The 23,175-nt window shown below is 42.1% G+C and overlaps 1 protein-coding gene across 1 annotated transcript in view; it reads left to right on the top strand.

The window, feature by feature from the left end:
• PSME4 (proteasome activator subunit 4) overlaps positions 1 to 23,175 on the top strand; it is a 47,527-nt gene that overhangs the window by 15,377 nt on the left and 8,975 nt on the right. The window contains exons 9-42 of the mRNA XM_027653828.1: positions 94 to 186; positions 1,164 to 1,429; positions 2,786 to 2,972; positions 3,651 to 3,740; positions 4,759 to 4,823; positions 4,917 to 5,067; positions 6,201 to 6,299; positions 6,659 to 6,728; positions 7,140 to 7,207; positions 7,726 to 7,941; positions 9,035 to 9,192; positions 11,170 to 11,265; positions 11,563 to 11,618; positions 11,898 to 11,954; positions 12,118 to 12,173; positions 12,255 to 12,353; positions 12,471 to 12,533; positions 12,698 to 12,793; positions 13,219 to 13,350; positions 13,894 to 14,103; positions 14,370 to 14,506; positions 14,828 to 14,881; positions 15,405 to 15,534; positions 16,127 to 16,208; positions 16,711 to 16,864; positions 17,240 to 17,309; positions 17,844 to 17,969; positions 18,312 to 18,464; positions 19,381 to 19,485; positions 19,924 to 20,015; positions 20,404 to 20,535; positions 21,368 to 21,576; positions 21,848 to 21,933; positions 22,620 to 22,748. Of these exons, the coding sequence (XP_027509629.1) occupies positions 94 to 186; positions 1,164 to 1,429; positions 2,786 to 2,972; positions 3,651 to 3,740; positions 4,759 to 4,823; positions 4,917 to 5,067; positions 6,201 to 6,299; positions 6,659 to 6,728; positions 7,140 to 7,207; positions 7,726 to 7,941; positions 9,035 to 9,192; positions 11,170 to 11,265; positions 11,563 to 11,618; positions 11,898 to 11,954; positions 12,118 to 12,173; positions 12,255 to 12,353; positions 12,471 to 12,533; positions 12,698 to 12,793; positions 13,219 to 13,350; positions 13,894 to 14,103; positions 14,370 to 14,506; positions 14,828 to 14,881; positions 15,405 to 15,534; positions 16,127 to 16,208; positions 16,711 to 16,864; positions 17,240 to 17,309; positions 17,844 to 17,969; positions 18,312 to 18,464; positions 19,381 to 19,485; positions 19,924 to 20,015; positions 20,404 to 20,535; positions 21,368 to 21,576; positions 21,848 to 21,933; positions 22,620 to 22,748 (3,987 nt within the window). The remainder of the gene's footprint in view (positions 1 to 93; positions 187 to 1,163; positions 1,430 to 2,785; positions 2,973 to 3,650; positions 3,741 to 4,758; positions 4,824 to 4,916; positions 5,068 to 6,200; positions 6,300 to 6,658; positions 6,729 to 7,139; positions 7,208 to 7,725; positions 7,942 to 9,034; positions 9,193 to 11,169; positions 11,266 to 11,562; positions 11,619 to 11,897; positions 11,955 to 12,117; positions 12,174 to 12,254; positions 12,354 to 12,470; positions 12,534 to 12,697; positions 12,794 to 13,218; positions 13,351 to 13,893; positions 14,104 to 14,369; positions 14,507 to 14,827; positions 14,882 to 15,404; positions 15,535 to 16,126; positions 16,209 to 16,710; positions 16,865 to 17,239; positions 17,310 to 17,843; positions 17,970 to 18,311; positions 18,465 to 19,380; positions 19,486 to 19,923; positions 20,016 to 20,403; positions 20,536 to 21,367; positions 21,577 to 21,847; positions 21,934 to 22,619; positions 22,749 to 23,175) is intronic.

Genomic DNA, 23,175 nt, shown 5'->3' with positions numbered 1-23,175 from the left:
GGGATTTGATGCTTTGAGGGGAGAGTGCTCCACTTGTACTTTGTGTGCTGTTAGCTGTTCATTTGAACTTGTTCTGTGGTTTATTCCTCACAGGGTGGCCCAAGTAAGCTGGTGCAGAAGCACTTGTCTGGCCTGTTCAACAGCATTGCCTCTTTCTACCACCCCTCCAACAACGGGCGCTGGCTGGTGAGTGTCTGTGTGCTGCCACGATGGCTTTGGCTGTTGTTTCAGCCTGTCACACCTCTTGGTCAGTGCCCCATGTGCTCCAGCAACCAGGTCCTGCTGGTGTGTGCTGCTTGGATCTTGAAAATTCAGGTTTCTGTGACCGCTCTGTCATTCAGACCGTGCTCGTATTTTCATGTCAGCACCACGGCTAGTGGGAGTATTCTTCAAACATCTAACCCAGTTGCAGGTTGGAAGTCCAAAACAGCACACCTAACTCGTGTATAGCCAGGAAAAGAAGTCAGCACTTGAGAGGAGGGTGATGCACAGCATCAATATTACTTGTGTGGTGTAGCTTTTGTGTTACTGACCTACTGCCTCCAAGTTCCCAAAACCTAAGATGGGGCTTGGAGCAACCTGGTCTAGTGGGAGGTGTCCCTGCCCATGGCAGGGGGTTGGAACTGGATGGACTTTAAGGCCCCTTCCAACCAAACAATTCTGTGATTCCGTTAAACAAAGCAAAAGGATTTTTAATGCATCTCTGCTTTGAAGCATAACTTTTTGATGGAGTAACTAGTGGAATCCTCTGCTAGAGAATGTAAGGACCTCCCTGTGACAGCTGGTAGAAAGTAGAGAAGAAAATACAGCAAGGCTGGTCACAGCAGTGCCAGAGGAGCTGACTTGTATTTGCTTACACGTGAATGTGCAGAGAATGCTCTCAAAGGTGCCCTAATTACTGGTAAATAATCTTGATTCTTGAGTTATGTCCTTTCTTTGTGTTTTTCCAGATTTTTTTTAAATCCTAGGGCACAGTGCTGGCAGCATAATCACTGACATTTTGAGAGGTGAAGTTGAATGACAAACGGCGAACGTTGTATTTCAGAGCTGTTGCGAGTTTTCCTGTATTGGGGTCGTGTGATTCCGGGATGTCGGGTTATTAATTGTCCCTTGTACACTGAGGGGCTCGGTGCCACTGCCCAGCATTTCTTGTGTGTTCCCAGAACAAGCTGATGAAGCTGCTGCAGAGGCTGCCCAGCAGTGTGGTGAGGCGGCTGCACCGCGAGCGCTACAAGAAGGTGACCTGGCTGACCCCTGTGCCCGAGAGCCACAAGCTCACGGACCAGGACGTGACAGACTTCGTGCAGTGCATCATCCAACCCGTTCTCCTGGCCATGTTCAGTAAAACTGGGAGCCTGGAGGCTGCCCAGGCCCTGCAGAACCTGGCCCTGATGCGCCCCGAGTTGGTAATTCCACCTGTGCTTGAGAGGTAAGAGCACGGGAGGACTTCCATTTTTGTTTTAATTAATTTCATTTGTTCTGGGGCAAATGGACTGGTTCTGGAGGACTAGAGTTGTTGACAGCTCCTGTGCTCTAGGGTAGTCAGTCCTCAGGTGCTGTGCATGTCTGTTAGCATTTTGTGTCAGGTAGTGGGTGGATCAGTTGAAGAAGCAACCCTTTATTCATAAACCGCCTGGTGCGTTCTCTCTGACTTTCAGTTGGGCCAGATACACGTGGGAGTTGTGTAGCAGTGAACATATATTTTATATTTTTATTTCATTCAGGGTGTGTTACAGTTACAGGTTGTTCAAAATCGGTGTCATGGCTCTGAGTTCATAAGCAAATCAGCAGATATGTGCTCCCATGAAACACTTAGATTGCACTATTTCTAATACCTTGGTACCTGAAATTTCCAAAGAGAAATGTAGCTCCTTCCTGCTCCAGTGGAAAGCTTTCCTCCTGGTTCCTATCCATGTTCTTTGTGCAGTCTTTTGTGCTTTCAACAACAATGTATTTTAAAACCAGTGGAGAAATGAGTCTGACTGAAGAGCGCTTCCTGTGTTCCACACCTCACCGACTCAACCGTTTGTAAAAACTTGCTAAATCTGCTCTTCCCTGAACCATTTCGAGCACAGCAGTTCCAAGAAGGGCAGCAGTGCTGGGTATGGCTGCTCTCTTCTGTTTTGAGAGCAGACTCCACGTCTGCTCTGCAGCTCAAACTATCCCTGGAATGTTTGCCTTGGCTGCAGTTCCACGTTCACTCGGCCGAGCTGCGCTTGGGGTGACGTAGGGCAGGGGTAGCACTGTGACTCCTGTCTGAACTGTGGGTTGGTGGTGACAGCAGGAAGTGCTGCAGTTTGCTTAAAAAGTACTGAGTGTAAAAAGAAAATGTTTATAAATTGCAGTAACCTCCCAGGTTTTGGTAGAAAGGTCTGGACTTCAATGTAACATGAAGTCATAGATCCCCTCTCTTCAGAGGCAGCCAGGGCATGTTTCTGTGCTTGCCACAAGAACCCTACACTTGAGGCTGGTGCAAGGTTGTGCACTTCAAATCCCAGCAGGGAAATCATTGTAGCTTTGAATGTAGGAGCCCATGCACTGATTATTTAACCCTGGATTGCTGGTGGATAGCACTGAGGAAATGGAAGGAACCTGGTAACAGATCAGTGTTGAGTCCATCAGAAAATGATGAGAAAACCATTTCAGAACCCTTGATCAGCTTGAACTTTTCAAGCAGGATTTTTCTTTTTTTTTCCTTTTTTTTTTTTTTTTCCCTTTCTGCAGAAAACTTTTATTTTCTTTGTGACATTATCCTTCCTAACCTGACTGTCCTCAATTTTTACAGAACATACCCTGCCCTCGAGACCCTGACAGAGCCCCACCAGCTCACGGCCACCCTGAGCTGTGTCATTGGGGTGGCTCGCAGCCTGGTGTCTGGGGGGAGCTGGTTCCCTGAGGGTCCCACACACATGCTACCTCTGCTCATGAGAGCCCTGCCTGGGGTGGATCCCAATGACTTCAGCAAGTGTATGGTGAGTGGGGAAATATCTCCTTTTTTTTTTTTTTTTTTTAGAGGATCGTGAGCCAACCAGCCAATATTTTCTTGTATTTTATAGAGAAAAATTCTTATGTTTCTGTGAAAGCAGGCCAGAATTTCTTAGCCTTTTTTTTTCTGCACAGTTTGAAGTATAAAAATTTAATATTGCAGCCCTCTAATTTGGGATCATGCTTTTGGCTCACTGAACAGTGCAAAGTGATTGTGATAAGCATTGTGCTGACTTTCTGGGCACCTCTGCACAACAAGATTGAGTAGGTGCTCCAGAGCTCCCAACAAATATTCCTAGTCTTTTAACATCAAAAAAAAGACCTTTATAGTTAGGTTTGCATTACATTAGGTTCTGAAAGTCCACACCTTCAAGAATTCATATTAATTTACTTAAAACAACTTAAACATTATAGGGGTTTGTAACTTTGAAGTTCGGCACAAAATAATAGTTATTTTACTTAGAAAATTGAGAATTTTTCTGCAGTGGTGACTAGTACCTTCTATCTATGAAATCTGAAATAACTGATGGAAGTTTTGGGGTGTAAGAATTGGGCTCTGATGTGTTTTTGGTTTTAGTGTGATTTGCTTTAGCTCCTATAAATGGCCAAAGCTTTTTAATGTGTAGAATACAATACACTAAAGAGCTGTTTGCAACTCCCAACAGATCACATTCCAGTTCATTGCAACATTTTCTACTTTGGTGCCTTTAGTAGATTGTTCATCTGTATTGCAAGAGAGGGATGATCTTTCAGAGGTAAGTTGTGAAAACAAAGCTGTCACTTAGTTTTCAGTTGAATTTCTAGCAGTGTGTGATAAGATATGGATCATCTTTGCTTCTGGGCAGCGTGACAGAGCTGATACCAGTGTGCAAATCATGTGTTCTGAGCATTTCTTGTTGTAGAGAATGTTTAATTCACACAATTTAATATTTAAATGTCAAAACCTAGTTGCTCAAGGGCCCTGTGTAGTGTCATTTGACTCTGAGCTTTCCCTGCTTTGAGCAGGAGGTTGGACTGTGTTGTCTCCAGAGGTCACTTGCCATGTTAATGTTTGTATTAAAATAGCTTTGTTACTCTTAATTTTTTAAGTCCTTGTCACCATAAAACACAAAACAACACAAAAACATCCCCAACTTGCTAGTTATTTCAAATAGTGCATTAGGGTTTGGGTTTTTATTCGTTTTCCAGAGCTGTTTTCCTCCTTAAATAAACACCTGCTCCTCTTCCCTTTCCTGACTGGGATTCTATTACTTTCTCTCTGGATGCTTTTTAATCCCCTCCAGCCAAGAGATAGTAACACCATTAGACAGTGAGTCTTATCCCCCTTATCACCACCCCTGTTTACTCCCAGAGGGCTTTTTGTAGCTCAGAGAGCAGCAGTAGCTGCAGTTTGCCCAGATCAGAAGGTGAGTTTTGTTGCCCCAGAGCTGCAGCACCCCAAAAATCAGGAGGGGTTTGTACCCTGAGGGTTAAATGTGAATACAGGTGAGGTCTGTCCCCACCTCTGGCACTCACTGACCTCCTGCTGCCAAGGAGGATCAGAAGCAAGGCCAAAGGTTGTATCCATGAAGGATACAAGCTGATTTCACCACAGAGGTTCCTTGGATAGACATCCAGGCCAGGGCAAGGAACATGCAATAATTGTCTCATGGAGTGTCCTCGAGCCTGTGCAGTGGGAAATGTGCTGTAGTTCATGTAGGAAATATGTTCTGTGTTCGTGTTTCCTGGAGAAAAGCCAACCTCTTGTGTTTCTTCTGTGATGGCAAACTGCAGGTGGAAAGAGAACTGTGCTCTGCATCTGCTGAATTCGAGGATTTCGTGCTGCAGTTTATGGACAGGTGAGTGAGCTGAGGAGAGGGGAAAGCTTGGCATGAGGAACTCGATTCCAGACTTTCAAGTTTCACTTGCTGACCTTGTGTTGCATTTTGTAGGTGTTTTGGACTCATAGAGAGCAGCACACTAGAACAAACCAGAGAGGAGACTGAGACTGAGAAGATGACTCACCTGGAGAGTCTGGTGGAATTGGGGCTCTCCTCTACTTTCAGTACAATCCTTACCCAGTGTTCAAAGGACATCTTTAAGGTGTGTAGAACGTGGGCTCTCCACCTGATTGAAGCAGCTTAATTTTGTGTGGTGAACAACTGGGATGTTGGGATTCTTCCTGTTGTGAACTTCCACACTTAACCAAGGAAAGGGCTGGGGGGGGGGGAGACAGGAAAACTTTATTTATATTCATCAGTACAGAGCTCCTGGGTTCTTTGTGCTCTCTTGCAAACTGATGATGAAGTCATTCTGAGAGCTTATTTTATCCCTCTGTGGGTTCAGGTTGTGATTTTTCACGTCCTGATTGTTTCTGACCTGCCCAATCCCCTGCTTTCCTTTTCTCCCTCTGCCTTCCACTTCTTCAGCTGGGCAGAAGAAGCTGTTCAAGGAGCTGTTGGATAATGGGATCAGAAAAGTTATCTGGATTAAAATAACTCAGAGAGAGGGGGTGGAGAATCTGTGTTGTTTTGTGGACAGGTTCCTTCCTTGTAGGTTGGGTTAACACATTTATAACACATTTATATCTGCTTATATATATTTTTTTTTTTTTTTTTTGGAGATGGCAGGTTTTGTGCATTTTGAACCACTGCATTGGGTACTTTGGTATGATTTTTGTTTGGAATCTTTTGCTTCATCTAAACCTTCAGTTAATTCTGCATCGTCATTAAGTATTTAATTTGTATTTTCCCTGATTGTTCATTATTAAAGTACTCATGGGATCCACACTGTGTATAACTCAGCTTGCCTTGCAAGGTACTGGATGGAAATAAGCTGCTTTAAAACACGCTGAGTACTTAAATAGTTGTTAATTTAATTCCCTATTTATTTGTTAAGTAAGGGATGTCTTGACTTCACTGTGACACGTGAAATAGCAGTTTTCATTTTGGAGACTAATTTATTATCTGTGTAGTTTCTCAGAAGCACCCTAAACTTACATTAGTCAACAAGATTTTATCCACCTCCTCTCTTCCCAAAGGGAATATTTTAAGCATTCCACAGAGCTGCTTTCTCTCTCTGTCTCTTCTGATTGTTTTAAAATGTGCTTCCTGATTGCAGTCCTCCGTTTTAGAAGAGCACAGGTGCTGCCTTCTGAGTAACATCAAACATTTTGGGATACCTAGTTTTCTTTTTTTTAAAAAAAGTAACCTCCATGTCTTTGTGCTCATTTTTAGGTTGCCTTGGAGAAGGTTTTTAACTTTGCTGTTTCAAATATATTTGAGACAAGAGTCGCCGGTCGGATGGTCGCCGACATGTGCCGAGCTGCAGTGAAAGTGAGAGAACATGCTCTGAATCCACTCCAACTTCAGTTTAAAAAGGAAAAAAAGCCAGTGCTGCTGCTTTTTACCTGTGTAATATCTTGATTTTTAGGTGGTTCTTAGTATTACATCTTCTCAAACCGGCTGGTTGCACACAGGCAGATTCCAAGGGGTTAATTCGCACGGTGTTTTTCTCGTGTTAAATTTAGGTTTTATTGAACAAGAGTCATGAAGTCAGGCTGCCTGTAGATTGAATTGGAGCTGAGATGCAATCTAGTTTTCTCTCTTTTGTGGTGATATTGTTAGATTTTTATCAGAGTGTGTGCTGGGCTGCCTCTGGTTCTAACCTGGGCTGTGTGTGGTGCTGTTTGCAGTGCCGCCCCGAGGAGTCCCTGAAGCTCTTTGTGCCCCACTGCTGCAACGTTATAACTCACCTCACAGTCAGTAAGTTCATCTCACTTCTAGTGTTACTTGCTTGCTCTTGGGTTGGCTTTTCTTAAACATGAAAACAGCATCGAAAACTTGGCTGTGTTTTCTCACTACTTGGTTTCAGCGATGGAAAAGTCCAGTGTTTCGTCTGAAAAAAACCCAAACCACTGTGTGATCTCAGGGCAGAAATCTGTCAGGCTGCAGGACCACGATCCCTTAAAAATGTGGCAGTTTAAAATGTCTCCAGTTGCAGGATGTTACATTGGCTAAAGTGACTTCCAGCTGGACACGGGAGTCGGAGTGGGAAGTTAGAAGGATGCAGTGGGAGGGTTGAGAGTCAGCTTTTGGAGTGGAAGGATCTGGTTTCTTGTTTGGAAAACTTGGCTGCAGTGTGGTTACAGCAGAGCTTGTCCCTTGTTCCTCTAGATGATGATGTGTTACATGATGAAGAACTAGACAAGGAGCTGCTTTGGAATCTTCAGCTTTTGTCAGAGGTATTGCACGGAACGTTCTTCCCAGGCTTGTGTGTCACTGAGTCCTCTTTAATGCCCCTGAAAGAAGAAGAAAAAATTCCATTAAACCAAAGCAAATGTATGAATGATGCTGCACAGCTTCTGTTTCTAACTTTAAATGGGACATGAGTGGCCACTGTTTGAAGAAGAGAAACACACTGTGCACGTGGAATGAAATTAAAGCATTTAATGCAATTATTGAGGGGGAGAGAAAGAAGAGGGATCGATGCAGGGGAAAAACATGAGATGCTTAAAAAATACTCATAAAATATGAGTATTTTTAAATTAATTTTTAAATGTATATGAGTATTGCTAGGAAATTTTGAAGGAGGTGGATGTCACAGCCCCTTCTGTGTCACTTAAACCTGTCCAACAGCCGTGGCAGTTCATGAGCAAGTCCAGCCTTCCAGCTGAGTTCAGTGTGGCACAGGGAATGGCAGAGGCTGGGCTGAGCCCCTCCAGCAGCACTGATGGTTTGCCATGTTCCTCTCCCCTCCCAGATCACCCGTGTGGATGGAAAGCAGCTGCTTGTGTACAGGGAGCAGTTTGGGAAGATACTGCAGCGCACCCTCCACTTAACCTGTAAGCAGGGTTACATTCTGTCTTGTAACCTACTGCACCACCTTCTTCGTTCTGCTACACTTATCTACCCCACAGAGTACTGCAGTGTGCCAGGTGGCTTTGACAAGCCTCTTTCTGAATACTTTCCTATCAAGGCAAGGATTTTCATTTATTTAGGATTAGAGGATTTGACTTTTTTTTTTTTTTTTTAAACAATCATACACTGTGTGGCTCGGTTTTATTTGGAGGTTTCTGAACGGAGGCAGCAGCAGTGGAAAGTGTGATTGCAAGATGCTTTGAAAGCAAAGTGACATGTTAATTAAAATTATATCAGTAGCAAAAAATGAGTACTGACTGTTGTTTGAGTATAGTTTTATAGTGGGTTGTGATGTGTGTTTTACCAGGATTGCATGACTACAGTAATACACAGCAAGGAGATGGGGCATTTTGCAGGTCAGCAGAATAACCAATAAACAGTGATTCTGCTGAGCTTGAGATGAATGAAAGCAGAAGTGGCAATATTAAGAGTGACTGGAGCTGTCAGAAATCATGTGCTGGTTGTCTGTTAAGATCTGAGGTCGATCTGTCAGTGTTCCAGACAAACAGTGCAGCAGTTTCCAGCTGACCTGTTTGAAAATACAACTGCATTTGTGCTGAAAAATGTTCTTTTGCATAACTTCCCAACTGCAGATAATCCAGTGCTTGTTACTGAAAGCCAGTACAGTTTTATAACTGCTGGGAACATCCAGTTGGGCCAGTTAATCGTTTCAAAACAAACAAATATCCTGGGTGCCCCAACAGAAAACAAAACAAACAAAAACACCCTCCCCCCCATATTTTTTAAATTCCTCATCTGAAACTGAAAAAAATCACAATTACTTTGTTCTCTATGGGACTCTCAAAAGTCTGAGTTGTACTTAAGAATGTGCCTGAATTTGTATCCAGTCAAAGGAATAATCAAGTTATATTTCAGTTAGACCTGTGCAGTCATTTTCCTTTCAGTGCTTTCAGATATGTGGTTGTTTGTTTTGGTTTTTTTTTTCCAGGTATGTGTAGACATTATAGAGGTTTGGGATTTCTGTGTGGTTTTGCAGTATTGTTTTTCCTAGAATTGTCAGGATAACTGTTACAGCATTAGCTAGTTCACATTTGGGTGTTTTTTTTTTTAGTAATGTTAAATGCTAATTTTTTTAAAACCATAATTTGTTTTGTAGATGGAATAACAGTAAATGTCTGTATTTACTATAGGACTGGGGTAAGCCAGGTGACCTGTGGAACTTGGACATCCAGTGGCATGTTCCCTCATCTGAGGAGATAAACTTTGCTTTTTATTTGCTGGATACTTTCCTGCAGCCTGAGCTCACCAGGCTGGAGCTCTATGCACTTGGAGAACTGGAGATGTCCAGGTGAGATGGAGAAGGTGCATTTAGTCACCCACAGGAATTATTGCCAATCTTACTGACACTACAAAAATTAAGGAGTCAAATACTGTAATGCTACACTGTCTTTAACGTTATTCTAAGATCTCCAAGATTTTTGACTTAAGAATACATGGAGCTTAGCAATGTGTTTCATGAAATGGATAACATGATTTTTAAACAGAAATAAATATAGAGGCCCTTTGCCTAGGTATTTAAAACAAATTCTGGAACAGAATTGGGATGGATCCTGATTCCATTTAACTGCAGGCAGCACTAAGGAAGTCCTTCCTCTGGACTCTTCCCTGGTTGTTTTGGCACAGCCATTTATTTGTGTCCCTAAGCCATGCAGTGGAACACATGGCTGATGTGGCTTGGGAATGTGCCTTTTTCCACTCCCTCCCTGAGAACAGATGGATCCAGTGCCTGGTGTGTCCCTGCAGGGCTGGAGCTGAGTCAGGGAGGTCACGAGCAGGAACCGAGGCAGGAACATTGTTGCCCAATCTTGTTACTGGACCAGATGTTGCCCTCCCCTCTGGGTAGCTTTGAGGCTTGGCTTCAGGAGGGAGAACATCTGCAGGCAGAAGATTTGCCTGATTTGCAGGACCCATTGAAAGCAATGTCTCTCTTCAGAGAAAAAAAACTGTTTGATGGGTTGTTTTGATTCTCACTTGGACACCCTTCAGTCATTTAAGAACGAAGATGAGAATAATATGCCACTGGTCTTGCCTGAAAAATGAGAGGAAATGAAAAGAAGATTCAGCAATATTCATTTCACAAACTCCAGCACTTTTCTTGAATGCCTCTATGGACTGTGCTCAGCTATTGCCAATGAGGTGATGTTAAAGCTGAATATCTGGGACGTGAAATATGGATCAGAAGAGTCTGTAGAATCACTGCTGAAAAATCAGAATAATTTCATTGAAGAAAATAATCTTGAAGCACAACCAGAAACTGCTACTCAGATCTGTGAAGATTTGAAAAACAAAACCATGTGTGGTCCTGTTTTAGGCAGAGACCCTGAAGAAGTTAGCAAACCTTTTAAGACAGTGGAGTCAAAGATTTCCACGTGCAAAGACTGTATTTCCAATGTAAATACCACCTTACAGAAAGGCCTGGAGTAATTATACAGAAAACAATCACTTGTTAAAGGCGTGGCTGGAAGAAAACAGAAATGAGCATCTATCTGAAAGAGATCCCAAAACTCTCAGTGTGGAGCTGTGGCTTCCTGCAGCGTGAGACAATCACAAATTTAATGTGTGCTAGAGCATTTACAGGTGTCCAAGAGCCCAGGCTGTTTACAGGCCTGACATCCCAAGCATTGTTTATTCCTTGTGTCAAACCTTCCTGTCCTTGCAGCTAAATATACCCTCAGCTGGTATTTGGTCCCGTGACTAAATATCCAGTTCTCCCTCATGCTGCCAAGCAGGGAATGCTGCGTCACATTCCTAAGGAATTTTTTCTGTCTCTGACCAAGCTACTAAAAACAGAAGCTCCTGCTTTAGCTGAGAGAGGTTTCAAAGGAATTCCTTAATTCTCTGAATGAACACAGAAGTTGTTGGGGTTGTTGCATCCCCGTGGTGGGAAGGAATTGGCTCAGCCTTGGGGCGAGGAGTTATTTCCTGGGTTTATGTCCGAGATTTAGATAAAATTTTTCAGAGAAATTTTTTTTGGAGCAAAGCTGCCTGTTTTCACATTAGCTGATCTCATTATCTGCACAGTTGCAGAATGTGAAATTTCACGAGTTTTTCAGAAAATGAAGTTAAAATCTTGTGGTTCTGTGATAGAATTAAGTTGGATCGAACGAGCACAGCTTGATTTCTGCAGCGCTCCCTCCTGTGTTTAGAACTGATGTAACTAAAAGAAAAAAGCTTTTGGAAACCTTCACAGAAAAGATATGGTTCATCATTTGTGCGTTTTCAAGGATTTAACAGAGAAGTAACCAGGTTTTCCTCTTTGTTTAAGAGATGATGTGCAGCAGAGTCTTGCCATTGTGCATAACTGCCTCATTGGTTCTGGGAACATTCTGCCTCCTCTGAAAGGAGAAAGGGTGGCTCATCTGTAAGTAAAACTTATTTTTATATCCCTTATGTCATTATTTTAATATTATTTTAATTTATATATATATATATATTATTTTTATATCCCATATATGTCCCTGTGGTGTCCCTGCCTCTGACAAACAGTCTGACCCACGTAGGGATGGTTAATTTATAAATGTGAGAACTGAGACGTATTATTAGTAAATCCAAATACCTTTGGGCTGCTAACTTTTAAATTTGACTTATTAAAATGAATTAAGTGGCAGTGAAAAGCACCTCCTCAATGATTTCTAATCCTTGGTTTGTTCTCATGCAGGGTCCCAAGCCTGGTGTCTTTGGAAGAGACAAAACTGTACACTGGTGTTGACTATGGTGAGTAGATCCTATTTCTGGTCAGGCAGGTTCTAGGTGTTGTTTCCTTTCTTCCTTCCTTTTTCTGCTGTTCTTTTGGAGACCATAATTTTGATTCTCTTTGCATTACGTGGGCATTGTTAAAACTGATGGGAACAGTGTCCTCAGAAATATTATTTTTACAATGGTCCATACTGCCAGTTCTGCACAGTCTACTCTGGCTTTCCCTTGGTTTACTTGTCTATAAACTGCTTTTTATGCTATCATATAATAAAGGCAAAATATTTAATTTTCTTCCAGATTTCTCAAGGGAGAATTACCGAGAAACAATTGCAAAGGTTACAAGGAAATTGCTGCGTAAGTCCAGCCTCTCCTCCAGCTAAAAACTGCAGTGTTTATGTTTACTTTGCCTTTAATTCCTAAATTTAAGCTTTGTAGAAACATTGTTAATTTTTAAATATAATAATGATATATATTATAATATAATTATAATAAGAAGCTACTTTTCTCCCAATTGCAGGCTACATTCTTGATCATTCAGAAGATGACACCAAGTCTCTGTTTCTAATAATAAAGGTATACTTTAATTTTTAATGCTTAAGGCAAGGTGGCTTGTTTTGCAAAATAATCACTCTTGCCCTCTCTTTCTCTCCACAGATTATTAGTGATGTTTTACAGTTCCAGGGGTCTCACAAGCACGAGTTTGATTCGCGATGGAAAAGCTTTAATCTGGTGAAAAAATCCATGGAGAACAGGGTCAGTGATTCTGCTGTGTAAAGCTTTGGGGGGGGGATGGAAATAGTTTCCAAGTTGCTGATATGATCCTGAAATCTAAACCAAATTGTGTTGTATTTTTTTAATTTTTTTTTACAGCTTCAAGGAAAGAAACAACATATCAGAGCTCTGCTGATTGACAGGGTTATGTTGCAGCATGAGGTAATTCTTCCCCCTCAATCCTTGCTAATTGCTTTCCTCGAAAAAACTGATTTGCACAGTTTTGCTAAATGTCATCATAACAATAATCCTGCTCTGATGTTTCTTTGGTATGTGTGAAATGTAAAAAACAATCTGTCCTTTATTTGTGTTCTCCGTGGATTCAGCTGAGAACACTAACGATGGAAGGCTGTGAATATAAAACTTCCCACCAGGAGATGATCAGGGATCTTCTGTGTTTGTCCACGAGTTCCTATGGTCAGGTGAGGAGCAGCCCCTTTAAACTGAAATATGAGCAGTGTTTTGTTGATCTCTTCAGTGGTTATATATTCCAAACCTGTTATTCCATCTGTTTGCTTTTCAAATGACCTGAAAAACACGTCGTTTCTGGCAACATAAAGAATTTTCTTTAACTTTGTAGCTGTCCTCAAGTCAATGCCAGAAACAAGAGGTAGGTTTTTATGAACAGCTCTGAGAAGGGTGAGGTGTTCACAATCTCCTGCCAGTAATTTTCTTTCTGTGCACAAATAGAAAGTCAGCTCTGAGAAGGGTGAGGTGTCTATAACCTCCTCCAAGTAATTTTGTCTCTGAAATGGATGAGGATGGTTGGTTTTTTGGTGGTTTTTTTTTTTAAGTCCTTGTGTTTTGTTTTAGGTGATTTCCTAGTGATGTCTCTGTCCCCACACAGGTCAGGAGTAAAGCTCAGCAGGCATTCTTCACAGCTCTGGGGACCTACAACTTCTGCTGCAGGGACATCATTCCCTTGGTTCTGGAGTTCCTGCGTCCTGACCGGCACGATGTCACCCAAAAGCAATTTAAAGTACTGGCTCCTTCCCTTTGTGTTATGTCTCTTCAAAGTGCCTTTATGGGGGAATTTGTAATGGTGAAAGGGCTTGTTTATATCAGCATCACTAATATTTTCGTGGCTTATGCATGCCAGGTGTAAGGAATTACTTGTGTTGGATCTGTTTTCAGCAGGAACGTTGTGTTCATATTCGTTCCTGATTCCATTGTTTGCTCAGGTATCACCAAAACGGGTGTCAATACCTATTTTTAACTTCTGGAATGGGAATTGAGGAGCTGCAGTCAAGGTGGCAGTGCTCATGAGGCAGTTGTGAATCATCTCTCCTCTAATGCAATTCAGAAATCAGCCATTCTGGGGATAAATTAATTGGCAGGGCTTCCAATCTCATTAAATGAAGAGGAATCTGTGAGAAATCTTCAGTGTTTTGACAGGGAGGCCACGTAGCTGAGTGTTTATGGGACATTTTGACGAGTTGGGGACTGTAGATGCATTTTTATTCCATGCTATCACACAGGAGCAAGGCTTTAGCCTTCCCAAACTCCCTCTTTCTTTTCCCAGGGTGCCTTATATTGTCTCCTTGGAAATCACAGCGGGGTGTGCCTGGCAAACCTCCACGACTGGGATTGCATTGCACAGACGTGGCCAGCCATTGTCTCTTCAGGGCTTAGCAAAGCCATGTCCTTGGAAAAACCATCCATAGTCAGACTCTTTGATGACCTAGCAGAAAAAATCCATCGGCAGTACGAGACCATTGGGCTGGATTTTGCAGTAAGTTGCTCGGGGTTAATTAATAGAAGCGATCCTTAAACGACTTTTATTCTTAATGAAACACTAAAGCTTGTTCTTACCTTTATTTTACAATAGAATTAAACATGTACTGGGAGAAATAATTCTGCTGTGTGGGCACAAAAGGTTGTGTTCCCTGCTTCAGGCTTGGCTGTGTGGACAAGGAATTTCTGCTCTCTGCTTGTTTCAAAACAGACATTAAAAACTTTTTAAGTGAAGTCCCAAATCTCTTCATTCCCTGTCCGTAGGTCCCAGAGAAATGCATGGAGGCAGCTGTTCTGCTGCAGAAGTCAGTTCATCCAGAATCAGACTTCACAGGTCTTGGTTCAGAGGAAATCCAGCTGGGAATTCAGCGACAGAAGGAGAAGAGTGCTGAGGCTCTGCGGTGAGTTCAGCTTCCCTTCACACCAACTTGTGCTCCTTGGATTGACTGCACATTAAATGGAGTCATCCAAAAGGGCTAAAATGAGAAATCCACAGTGCTCAGGGACTGGTGGGCTGTGTCTTCTCTCTTGACTTGGCAACCTCTGTCTTCTGGGCTCATCCTTCCTTCCCTCCTTCCTTGGCAACCTCTGTCTTCTGCCCTCCTGCTTCCTTTTGGCCTCCTCCTTTTTGCCTTCACTCACCTTTTGTTGAGGGGCTTTTATCCTGTTTTAACTGGTTCTCTCAGTACCATCTGGCTGATGATTCCCTCTCTTTCTCTCAGAAACTACGAGAACTTGGTCAACATGCTGCTGGACTGTGTGGAACAGAGAAACCTGTAAGTCTCCCTTTCTGTGCATGAGAGTTGTTTTGGGTGGCTACATGATTAAATATCCATGGCATCCAGGAGGGCAGTTAGCATGGTCTTGGATTCATTTCCATTGGGAGCTTGATGTGTTAATATAAGGTATCACCACATCTTGGAGTTAAGCTTTTTTCTTTAATTAGTCTGGCCCGTTACTGGGGGTTTTAACATTTTTATTTTTTTTTTTTGTCCTGGGAACAAAGCTCTAACTCTGTCTGTGCAGTACTAATACTGACATCCAAATATATTCTAATTCTTACCATAATATTTGTGTTTAAAAGCTTGTGAAGGGATACTCCTGTAGGTCTGTGTTTTATTGAAATGTCAAGATGAACAAACCACTGTGAACTCGAATGTTTGTTGGCACTTGTGTGTGGAAATGTTAGTCCAAGTGTATTTACATCATCTTAACACATAAAATAATTTCTGAGCAAGCCCTGTATGTGCAGCTGTGGTCCTTAACACCGTGTTTTTGAATATCTGGGGGGGTTTTTAGGCCCTGGAAGTTTGAGCACATCAGCATTGGCTTCCTGTCGCTGCTGCTGAGGGATGACAGGCCCCTGCCCGCCCGGGCCATCAGGTTCTTTGTGCAGTGCCTCAACCACGATGCCATCGTGGTCAGGAAGGTAAAAACCTCAAAGAACTTCCTTCCCTTGCCTTGCAGCTCCTTGGGGTTTGCTGGGATAAAGCCCAAAAAGAGGGAGGTTGGATCTCCTTCCTCCTCCCCCTTCCAGCCGCGCACGTGCCCGATGCTCCTCGTGCAGGGAGATGAGCCTTGGCAGCGCTGTGGTGTGACATATGTAAAGTCTGTAAACTGTGAAAGTGTGGGATGGAGCCAGTCCTCCTTATTTATTGCAGAATTCCTTTTGCAGATGGCTGCTTTTTCCCCACCTGCACTTTATTATTTGAAGGGAACCATCTCTTTGTGTTTTGTTTGTTCTGTTGTTGCCTCGGCGAGGCTCGAAACTTAAACTTTTTTTTTCCCCCCCTCAAATTATTAAAACAACATCAAATTAAAGTTATTAAACCCAAAATGATTAGTGGGGAGGCTTTTCTGGGCTATAAGGTCATGTATCCCCTGAGATAACAAGGATTGGTTCCTTTTGGCTGTGACCAAGTTCACTCCATCATTCACTGAGTTTTTAGGGATGATGAGCCACATCCTTGGGAGGGGAAATGTGTGGAATGGGTACATTAATGGCCATTGCTTCCTTTCAGGTGGCCATCTCAGCTGTGGCTGGGATTCTCAAGCAGCTCAAGAGAACACACAAGAAAGTGCCCATCTGCCCTTACGAAATAAGTAGGTTTTATTTAATATAAGCAATGTCTTACATTTATACTGAGACATTTCAAAGAGCTTTCCTGGTTAAATTAAACATAGAATCACGAGCTTTTAATTTTTCTCTTGTGATTAATGTCCTAAACAAATAGGTATATATTATGTAGGTAATATAATTGGTAACTTTTGAGTTTTGGGGTTTTTTTAAACACTCCTGTGTTTGCAAGGGTGTATATTCAGCTATTCACCTCTTAAAAGTGAGTTAAAACTTCAGAGATTCTCCTTTCAGAAAGCCTTGTCACTTGTGAGAATTTGTATCTCTCTTTTTTGATTTTTTTAAAATAATTTCAAATCCCATAAATTAATAGAGGGATCTCTTCCACTGGTGTTCCTTTGTCTCCTGAAGCAAATCACTGCCCAGATTTTGGGGCAGTAGGACACAAAAGCTCTTCAGAATCTTTTACTAAATCACACTAACATTTAATGAGCGAGTCTGATGCTGAATAAATTCCTGTGGGAGCAGGTCGGAGCCCAAAGCCTTCCAGGATCCAGGCTGGTGACAGACCCGACAACCAGTGGCTGCACTACAACAGCCAGAGCTTACCAAAGACCAAGGAAGCTTGGGAATCCTGTTGTTTTGTGGAGAAAACACACTGGGGGTATTACACCTGGCCACAGTGAGTACCATCAGAGCTGGGAGAGTCAGCAGGAAAAACCCTCTGGGAAATTAAAGGATGGTTTACTATGATATTTAACTTTTTTTAATTGAACCATCAAAAAATACTGTATATTTTGTCCTATTTACTGCTTGCTTGTTTGTAATAATTCTGTTGTGTGGCAGAACCTTTGATAACAAACTTCATTCTTTTGTCGTAAATTGCCTTGTAAATGTTGATTTTTTTGGGACCGAGTTATCCCCCGACTCCAAAATATTTATCACCCTGTTAATTGAGAATGTGGGAATATTGAGAATGTGGGAAATAACCATAAACTTTATTTTACTTTGGAAAATGTGCTGCTCTATTTTTGTTTTTTTCATTTTTCATCTTCAGAACCATGACAGTTTATGCCCCAGCTGAGCATCAGCCAAAGCTTGGGCGAAGGAGGGATGAGCTGACAGAGGTAAGAGCTGCAGGTTTGTGGGGGTTTTTTTAATGCTTTTTCTCCTCCTTTCTTCTTTTAATATTGCCCACAGGTCACTGTGGAGATCTCTCTAAACCTACATCCCCACAAGACACTTGTATTTTTCTACTTCATGCTGTGTCAGCATGCAAAAGAAATTATTATTTTGATGTATTGCAGCTTTTCTGTCAGGGATCATGGAGTAACTGTATTAATGAGCACCTTTTTGCTCCCTTTCACATCATTATTGGGGTTTAGGACAAGGTAATTAATGACAGTGGGAAGGACTAATTTGCAGGGGTTGTGAGTGAAAGGAAAGACAATCCAAAGTCATTAATAAAGATAATCAGGAGTCTTGGAAAACATTACCTAATATTCCCTATAAAATGAGGGAGGGAAATGGATGACCAAGACGTGACTTTTGCCAAAAACAGACTGAAAATGAAACATGGGACTTGGAAAGATTGGGATATCTCTGTAACAAGTAAACACCTCAAAGCTAATCCTTTTTTTTATTATTTCTTCCCATTACAGGCAGAACAAATTATATATGATCACTTTTCTGATCCCAAGTTCGTCGAGCAGTTAATAAAATTTTTGTCTTTAGAAGACAGGAAAGGAAAGGACAAATTTAATCCTCGCAGATTTTGCCTCTTCAAGGTAAACCAGAGTTCAGCAACCAAATTGCTTCCATTTAGCAGAGCGTGGAAAAGCCCCAGACTGCCCGGCTTAATACCCCACTGTTGCAAAATGTTGATTTTTAAAGCTGCTCTGAGTAATCCTATTAATCCTCTCTTCTGATTAACTGCTTAAGGGAAACATATTTGGAGTGATATAATAGCCTGCAGGACACTGGGGGTATAATTCTGTTAAAGCAGCAAAGTCATTTCACTTTCTGCATGTCCAAACCTCAGTAATTAATTCACCAGCTCGTGTTGTTGGTGGGAAGGCAGTGGTTTGGATGATTCCTGAGGGCACTTTTTCCCCCCTCTTGTTTTCCAGGGCCTTTTCAGGAACTTTGATGATGCCTTTTTGCCAGTTCTGCAGCCCCACCTGGAGCAGCTGGTCGCAGACTCCCACGAGAGCCCCCAGAGATGTGTGGCTGAGATCATAGCTGGGCTCATAAGGGGTTCCAAGCACTGGACCTTTGACAAGGTGCTGAACTGGTGGTTTTTGAGTGATTCTTGGAAGTGAAGGAGTAATTTTTAATTACTAAACCAGTGTGAAGCTTGGGGCCTTTTGATGTGTCACCTCGGTCTGAGAAAGGACTGGAAAATGCTGCAGCACTTGGTACTTCCTTGCCAAACTTGGAGCACAACTCATAGATTGGCTTAGTGGCTGCTATTATTTGGTGTCAGTAAAATGTTTCAGTGTTAAAACTGAGAGCAGTTTGCAGCTGAGGAGATGGCAGAGCTGCCATGGTTTGTAATTTCCGATAGGAGTAAGAGCTTGTGATGAAAAGCTATGATCCGTGAAACAAATGGGTGACTACATCAAAATAAAACAAAGGGGTTGTAAAACTTAATTACACCCCCATAAAGAAATAAAACAGACCCTTGCAAGGTCAGCAAGTCCTAAACCTCCCTGCTATCCTAAGAATAAAATATGGGAGAACTTTAAATCTTTTTAGGCGCCTGTTTGTCCAAGAATGCATGAATTATGACTGGCTGTAGAGATAACCATTTAGCTTTAGCTGTAAGAAAACCCATATATTAAATACTTAACTGTAAAATGTATATGATATAATTAATGTGCATGAAGTGGCTAAAATAAATGCCAAATGTACACTGTAGTAGGTGTGCAGATTTGGGGAATCAGTCCTCATTTCTGTCACCCAGCCAGCTGTTTGCTTTTTCCATATAATAAACTCCTATTCAATTATAATTTGAGACTTTGTTTCTCACAAGCTTATGTCCCCTTGGACTTTACTCAGTCTTAGACCTTGCTGAATTTCTGTGCCAAAAGTAATACTGAGAGAATCAGTTCCTTGATGAAACAATAAAGAAGGCCTTTTAATATCTGAGCTGGGTTTCTTAAGTAGAAAAAAATCTTGGCTTTTGCCTTTGTGCAGGTGGAAAAACTTTGGAAGCTCCTGTGTCCCTTGCTCCGAACAGCTTTATCCAACATCACAGTGGAGACCTACAATGACTGGGGCACCTGCATTGCAACCTCCTGTGTAAGTGCCCCATTTGCTGTCCACTAAACCTGGATCCAGGAATCAGATTCCTGGGAAGCAGAGTCAGGGATAGGCCCCAAATATCTTGGGTCAATAATTCTGTCAAATCGTTCAGCAGAGCTCAGTGCAGTTTGTCAGCCAGAGCCCTCATTAGCAAAATTCAGATGTACTTATTCATGTCTATCAAAAACAAAACTAAAATTCTATCTGTTCTATTTACCAATTAATTAAAGCCGGGTATGGTTTTATTGGGTTTTCCTCCTATTGAGGTTCATTGTGGAAAAAATATTTATTGTTGCACTTGCTTCATAGAGTAAACCCAAGGAATGTCAAGAAAATCTCTATCAAAACTTTCCTTGTTTATGCATCTTTTTATTCATTATCCACATTTTAAAAATCTCCCATTTCCTTATATCTCTGTTCCCTGTTCCTTTTCAGGAGAGCAGAGATCCCAGGAAACTGCACTGGTTGTTTGAGTTGCTGCTGGAATCTCCACTGAGTGGGGAAGGAGGATCGTTTGTAGATGCCTGGTAAAGTTAATTTTACCTGTTTTATTGTGGCTGACTGAAGAAGGAAATGAGGCAGGGGTGTGTTGAGAGGATGCTGTGCCAGCTGCCTTGGAGTGGGGAACAGAGGGGCTGCTTCCCAGTTAGCTTCCCCATAAAATGGCAGGTTCTTTGTGATTATTTTTTTAATCTCATTCAGACTAGTTAATTAACAGGCTGTGAAGGTTTGGAGCTCGTGTAGCCCCAATACTGTTGTTCCCTTGGGTAGTTTTTCCCCCTCTTTGCACCCAGCTCCTTCCCAGGCACTCGGGTGTGTTGGCACAGGGGGTGCACATTCCCAGGCAGAGTTTGGGGGGGCTGGGGGAGCAGGAACCCTTCTGTGTGACCACAGCTGAGCTCTTCTCCTTCCCAGCCGACTGTATGTGCTGCAGGGGGGCCTGGCCCAGCAGGAGTGGAGGGTGCCAGAGCTGCTGCACAGGCTGCTCAAGTACCTGGAGCCCAAACTCACCCAGGTTTACAAGAACGTCCGAGAGAGAATAGGAAGGTCAGTGTTCTCTTTTCTGCAGTTCTTGCTGGTTGGGGTTTTTTTTTTAACTCTTTGTTTTATTGGGGTGGTTAAGTGTCTAAATAATTACAATGGAAAGCATTTATACTGGTAACAGAAGTTAGATAAACTATTAACAGACTTGCTTCAGAAACTTCAGATGATTTCTCTGTTTTTCTCTTCTATTCATAGAATCACAGAATGATTTGGGTTGGGAGAGACCTTAAAAATCATCCAGTGCCACCCCCTGCCATGGACAGGGACACCTCCCACCATCCCAGATTTCTCCAATCTCCATCCAACCTGTCCTTGGACACTTTCAGGGATCCAGGGGCAGCCACAGCTTCTCTGGGCAACCTGTACCAGGGCCTCACCAATTTATTGCATATGACCCATTGTGTTTATGTCTGATGACTCTGAAGCTCTTAAAAAACCCCCCAACAAACAGCCCACTCCCATAAAACCTCCACAGAAAACCCACAGCACCCCCCACCCCCCAAAAAAATCTCCAAACTCCAAAATTTCTGTGTCTAAGCCTTAATAAGCCAAAAATAACAGCGACTCCTTTAAAGAATTGAAGTCCTTTTAGTGACTCAAAAACTAGTTGCAGATCACTTTGGAGGGGAGGAGGGTTGTAGCTTAGTGATGATCTAACCCTGATTGATTGAAATATCTACAAAGAGGGTGTTTGAGGGACATTTGGTTTTAAATAACTTTGAAGCAGAGCTGAAATTTTCTGTGAGTGTTAAACTTGAAAGGTCACTGTATTGATCTGGATTCACAGGAGTGGTGCTGACTGTGTGCTCTTCCCTTGCTCTGTTTGCTTTCCCAGTGTGTTGACCTACATATTCATGATTGATGTTTCCTTGCCAAACACTGCTGCAACTAAATCTCCTCGTGTCCATGAATTCACCGCCCGGATACTTGAAAACCTCAAACCCCTCATGGAGGCGGATGAAGAAATTCAGAACCACGTCATGGAAGAGAATGGGGTTGGGGAGCAGGATGAGAGAACTCAGGGCATTAAACTCTTGAAAACAAGTGAGTGCCTGAGCTTAAGGAATGGGGTATTTTAGGACACTGTGTAGTTGCACTACAGGATTTCTCCTCTTGTGTCTGCTGTGACACTGGAGCTGTTGTTCCAGAGTTGGGATTTATAAGGTCGCCTCAAGGGTCAAACTGAACCACTCTGTGTGGAAAAACTCACAGGGGAGTCTTGCAGTAAATAAATATAGTCTGTAACTTGTTTGAGAGTTATTACTATTCTTGATCAGTGATCATTTAATGACATTTATTAACTCTTTATTAACAGTTCTGAAGTGGTTGATGGCAAGCGCAGGACGGTCTTTCTCTACAGCTGTCACAGAGCAACTCCAGCTCTTACCTTTGTTCTTCAAGGTACACCTTTTAACTTCTCCTTTATTAGTAGGGGCTTGCAACTGGATCATCTTCAAGGTTCCTTCCAACCCAAACCGTTCTCGAGGGACCTTGAGTTGTTTGCTTTTGTTCCCTGGTTACGCAATTTTTTCTAAATGTGATAGTTCTCCTGATTCTTGTGTTCTTTGGTGAAGCTGAGTCATCCAGTGCCACATATCTGAAATAATCCAGTCTTGCTTACGTGTCCTTGTGTAAACATCAATCCATTATCCAACAGTAATGTGTGTGACCCCAAAGGAAAGGTTTACTTCAGTGAAAGTGAGCTCAGTAAAGCTTTCTCTCAGTTTTGGACTTAGATTTAAAATATGAAATCAACTGGATTTGATACCAAGAGGATTGCAGTGGGGACCAGAGTCTTAATGGCACCCATTTAATCCCCCCAAAGAGCTTCAGACCAACCATAGTCTTCAGATGAATAAGAAATGGGGCAAGGAACAAGGATCTCCTGATTATTTAATCTTTTTCAACAGCTGAGAATATTTTAATGTTACGTTGATTCGTTTTTCCCAGTTAACTTCCAGCAATATATTAAATGTATTTTGCCTAGACAACTGTCCTTTCATGGGATTACCCTTCCTTTCAGGATTTTGCTCCTGCCAGTGGTTCCTCACTAACCCTGCTCTTTGTTTTTTGTTCCCTCCCTGCAGATTGCACCCGTAGAAAACGACAATAGTTATGATGAGCTCAAGAGAGATGCAAAGATGTGTCTGTCCTTGATGTCTCAGGGTTTGCTGTATCCTCAGCAAGTGCCTTTGGTACTTCAGGTGCTAAAACAAGTGAGTGTGGCCTGAACAGTTTAAAGCTTCTTGTTCTCTGCCTTTTCTTTAAGATTATTCAGTAGCTGTCATTCTAAGAGAATCAAACACTGATTTACATGTGAAAGGAGAGGGTTTATTTCAAGTGTTTTAGAACATTCCCATGAACAGCAAATGTGTTTTGTTTTGTTTCCTGCTTGCAAACATTTAAACCACTTTGTTTTGGTAAGAAATTGAACTGCATTTCAGTAAATTCACATTTGGCTGAGTAGTGGGTCAGTTGAAGTCCAACATGTCTCCTCATGAGCATAACAATTCAAAATCCAGTTTCAGGATGAACCTTCGTATAAAGAAGTGCCCTTTTTTAACAGTTTTACAGTATATTAAATAAATATTAAATATAATTGTAATTTAATTGTAATTTAATTGTAATTTAATTGTAATTTAA

Source organism: Corapipo altera, unplaced genomic scaffold (assembly GCF_003945725.1).
Source record: "Corapipo altera isolate COAL_440 unplaced genomic scaffold, ASM394572v1 70, whole genome shotgun sequence".
Lineage (NCBI taxonomy): Eukaryota > Metazoa > Chordata > Aves > Passeriformes > Pipridae > Corapipo > Corapipo altera.
Note: the sequence above shows the minus strand (reverse complement) of the source record. Positions and strands in the feature narration are given on the sequence as shown.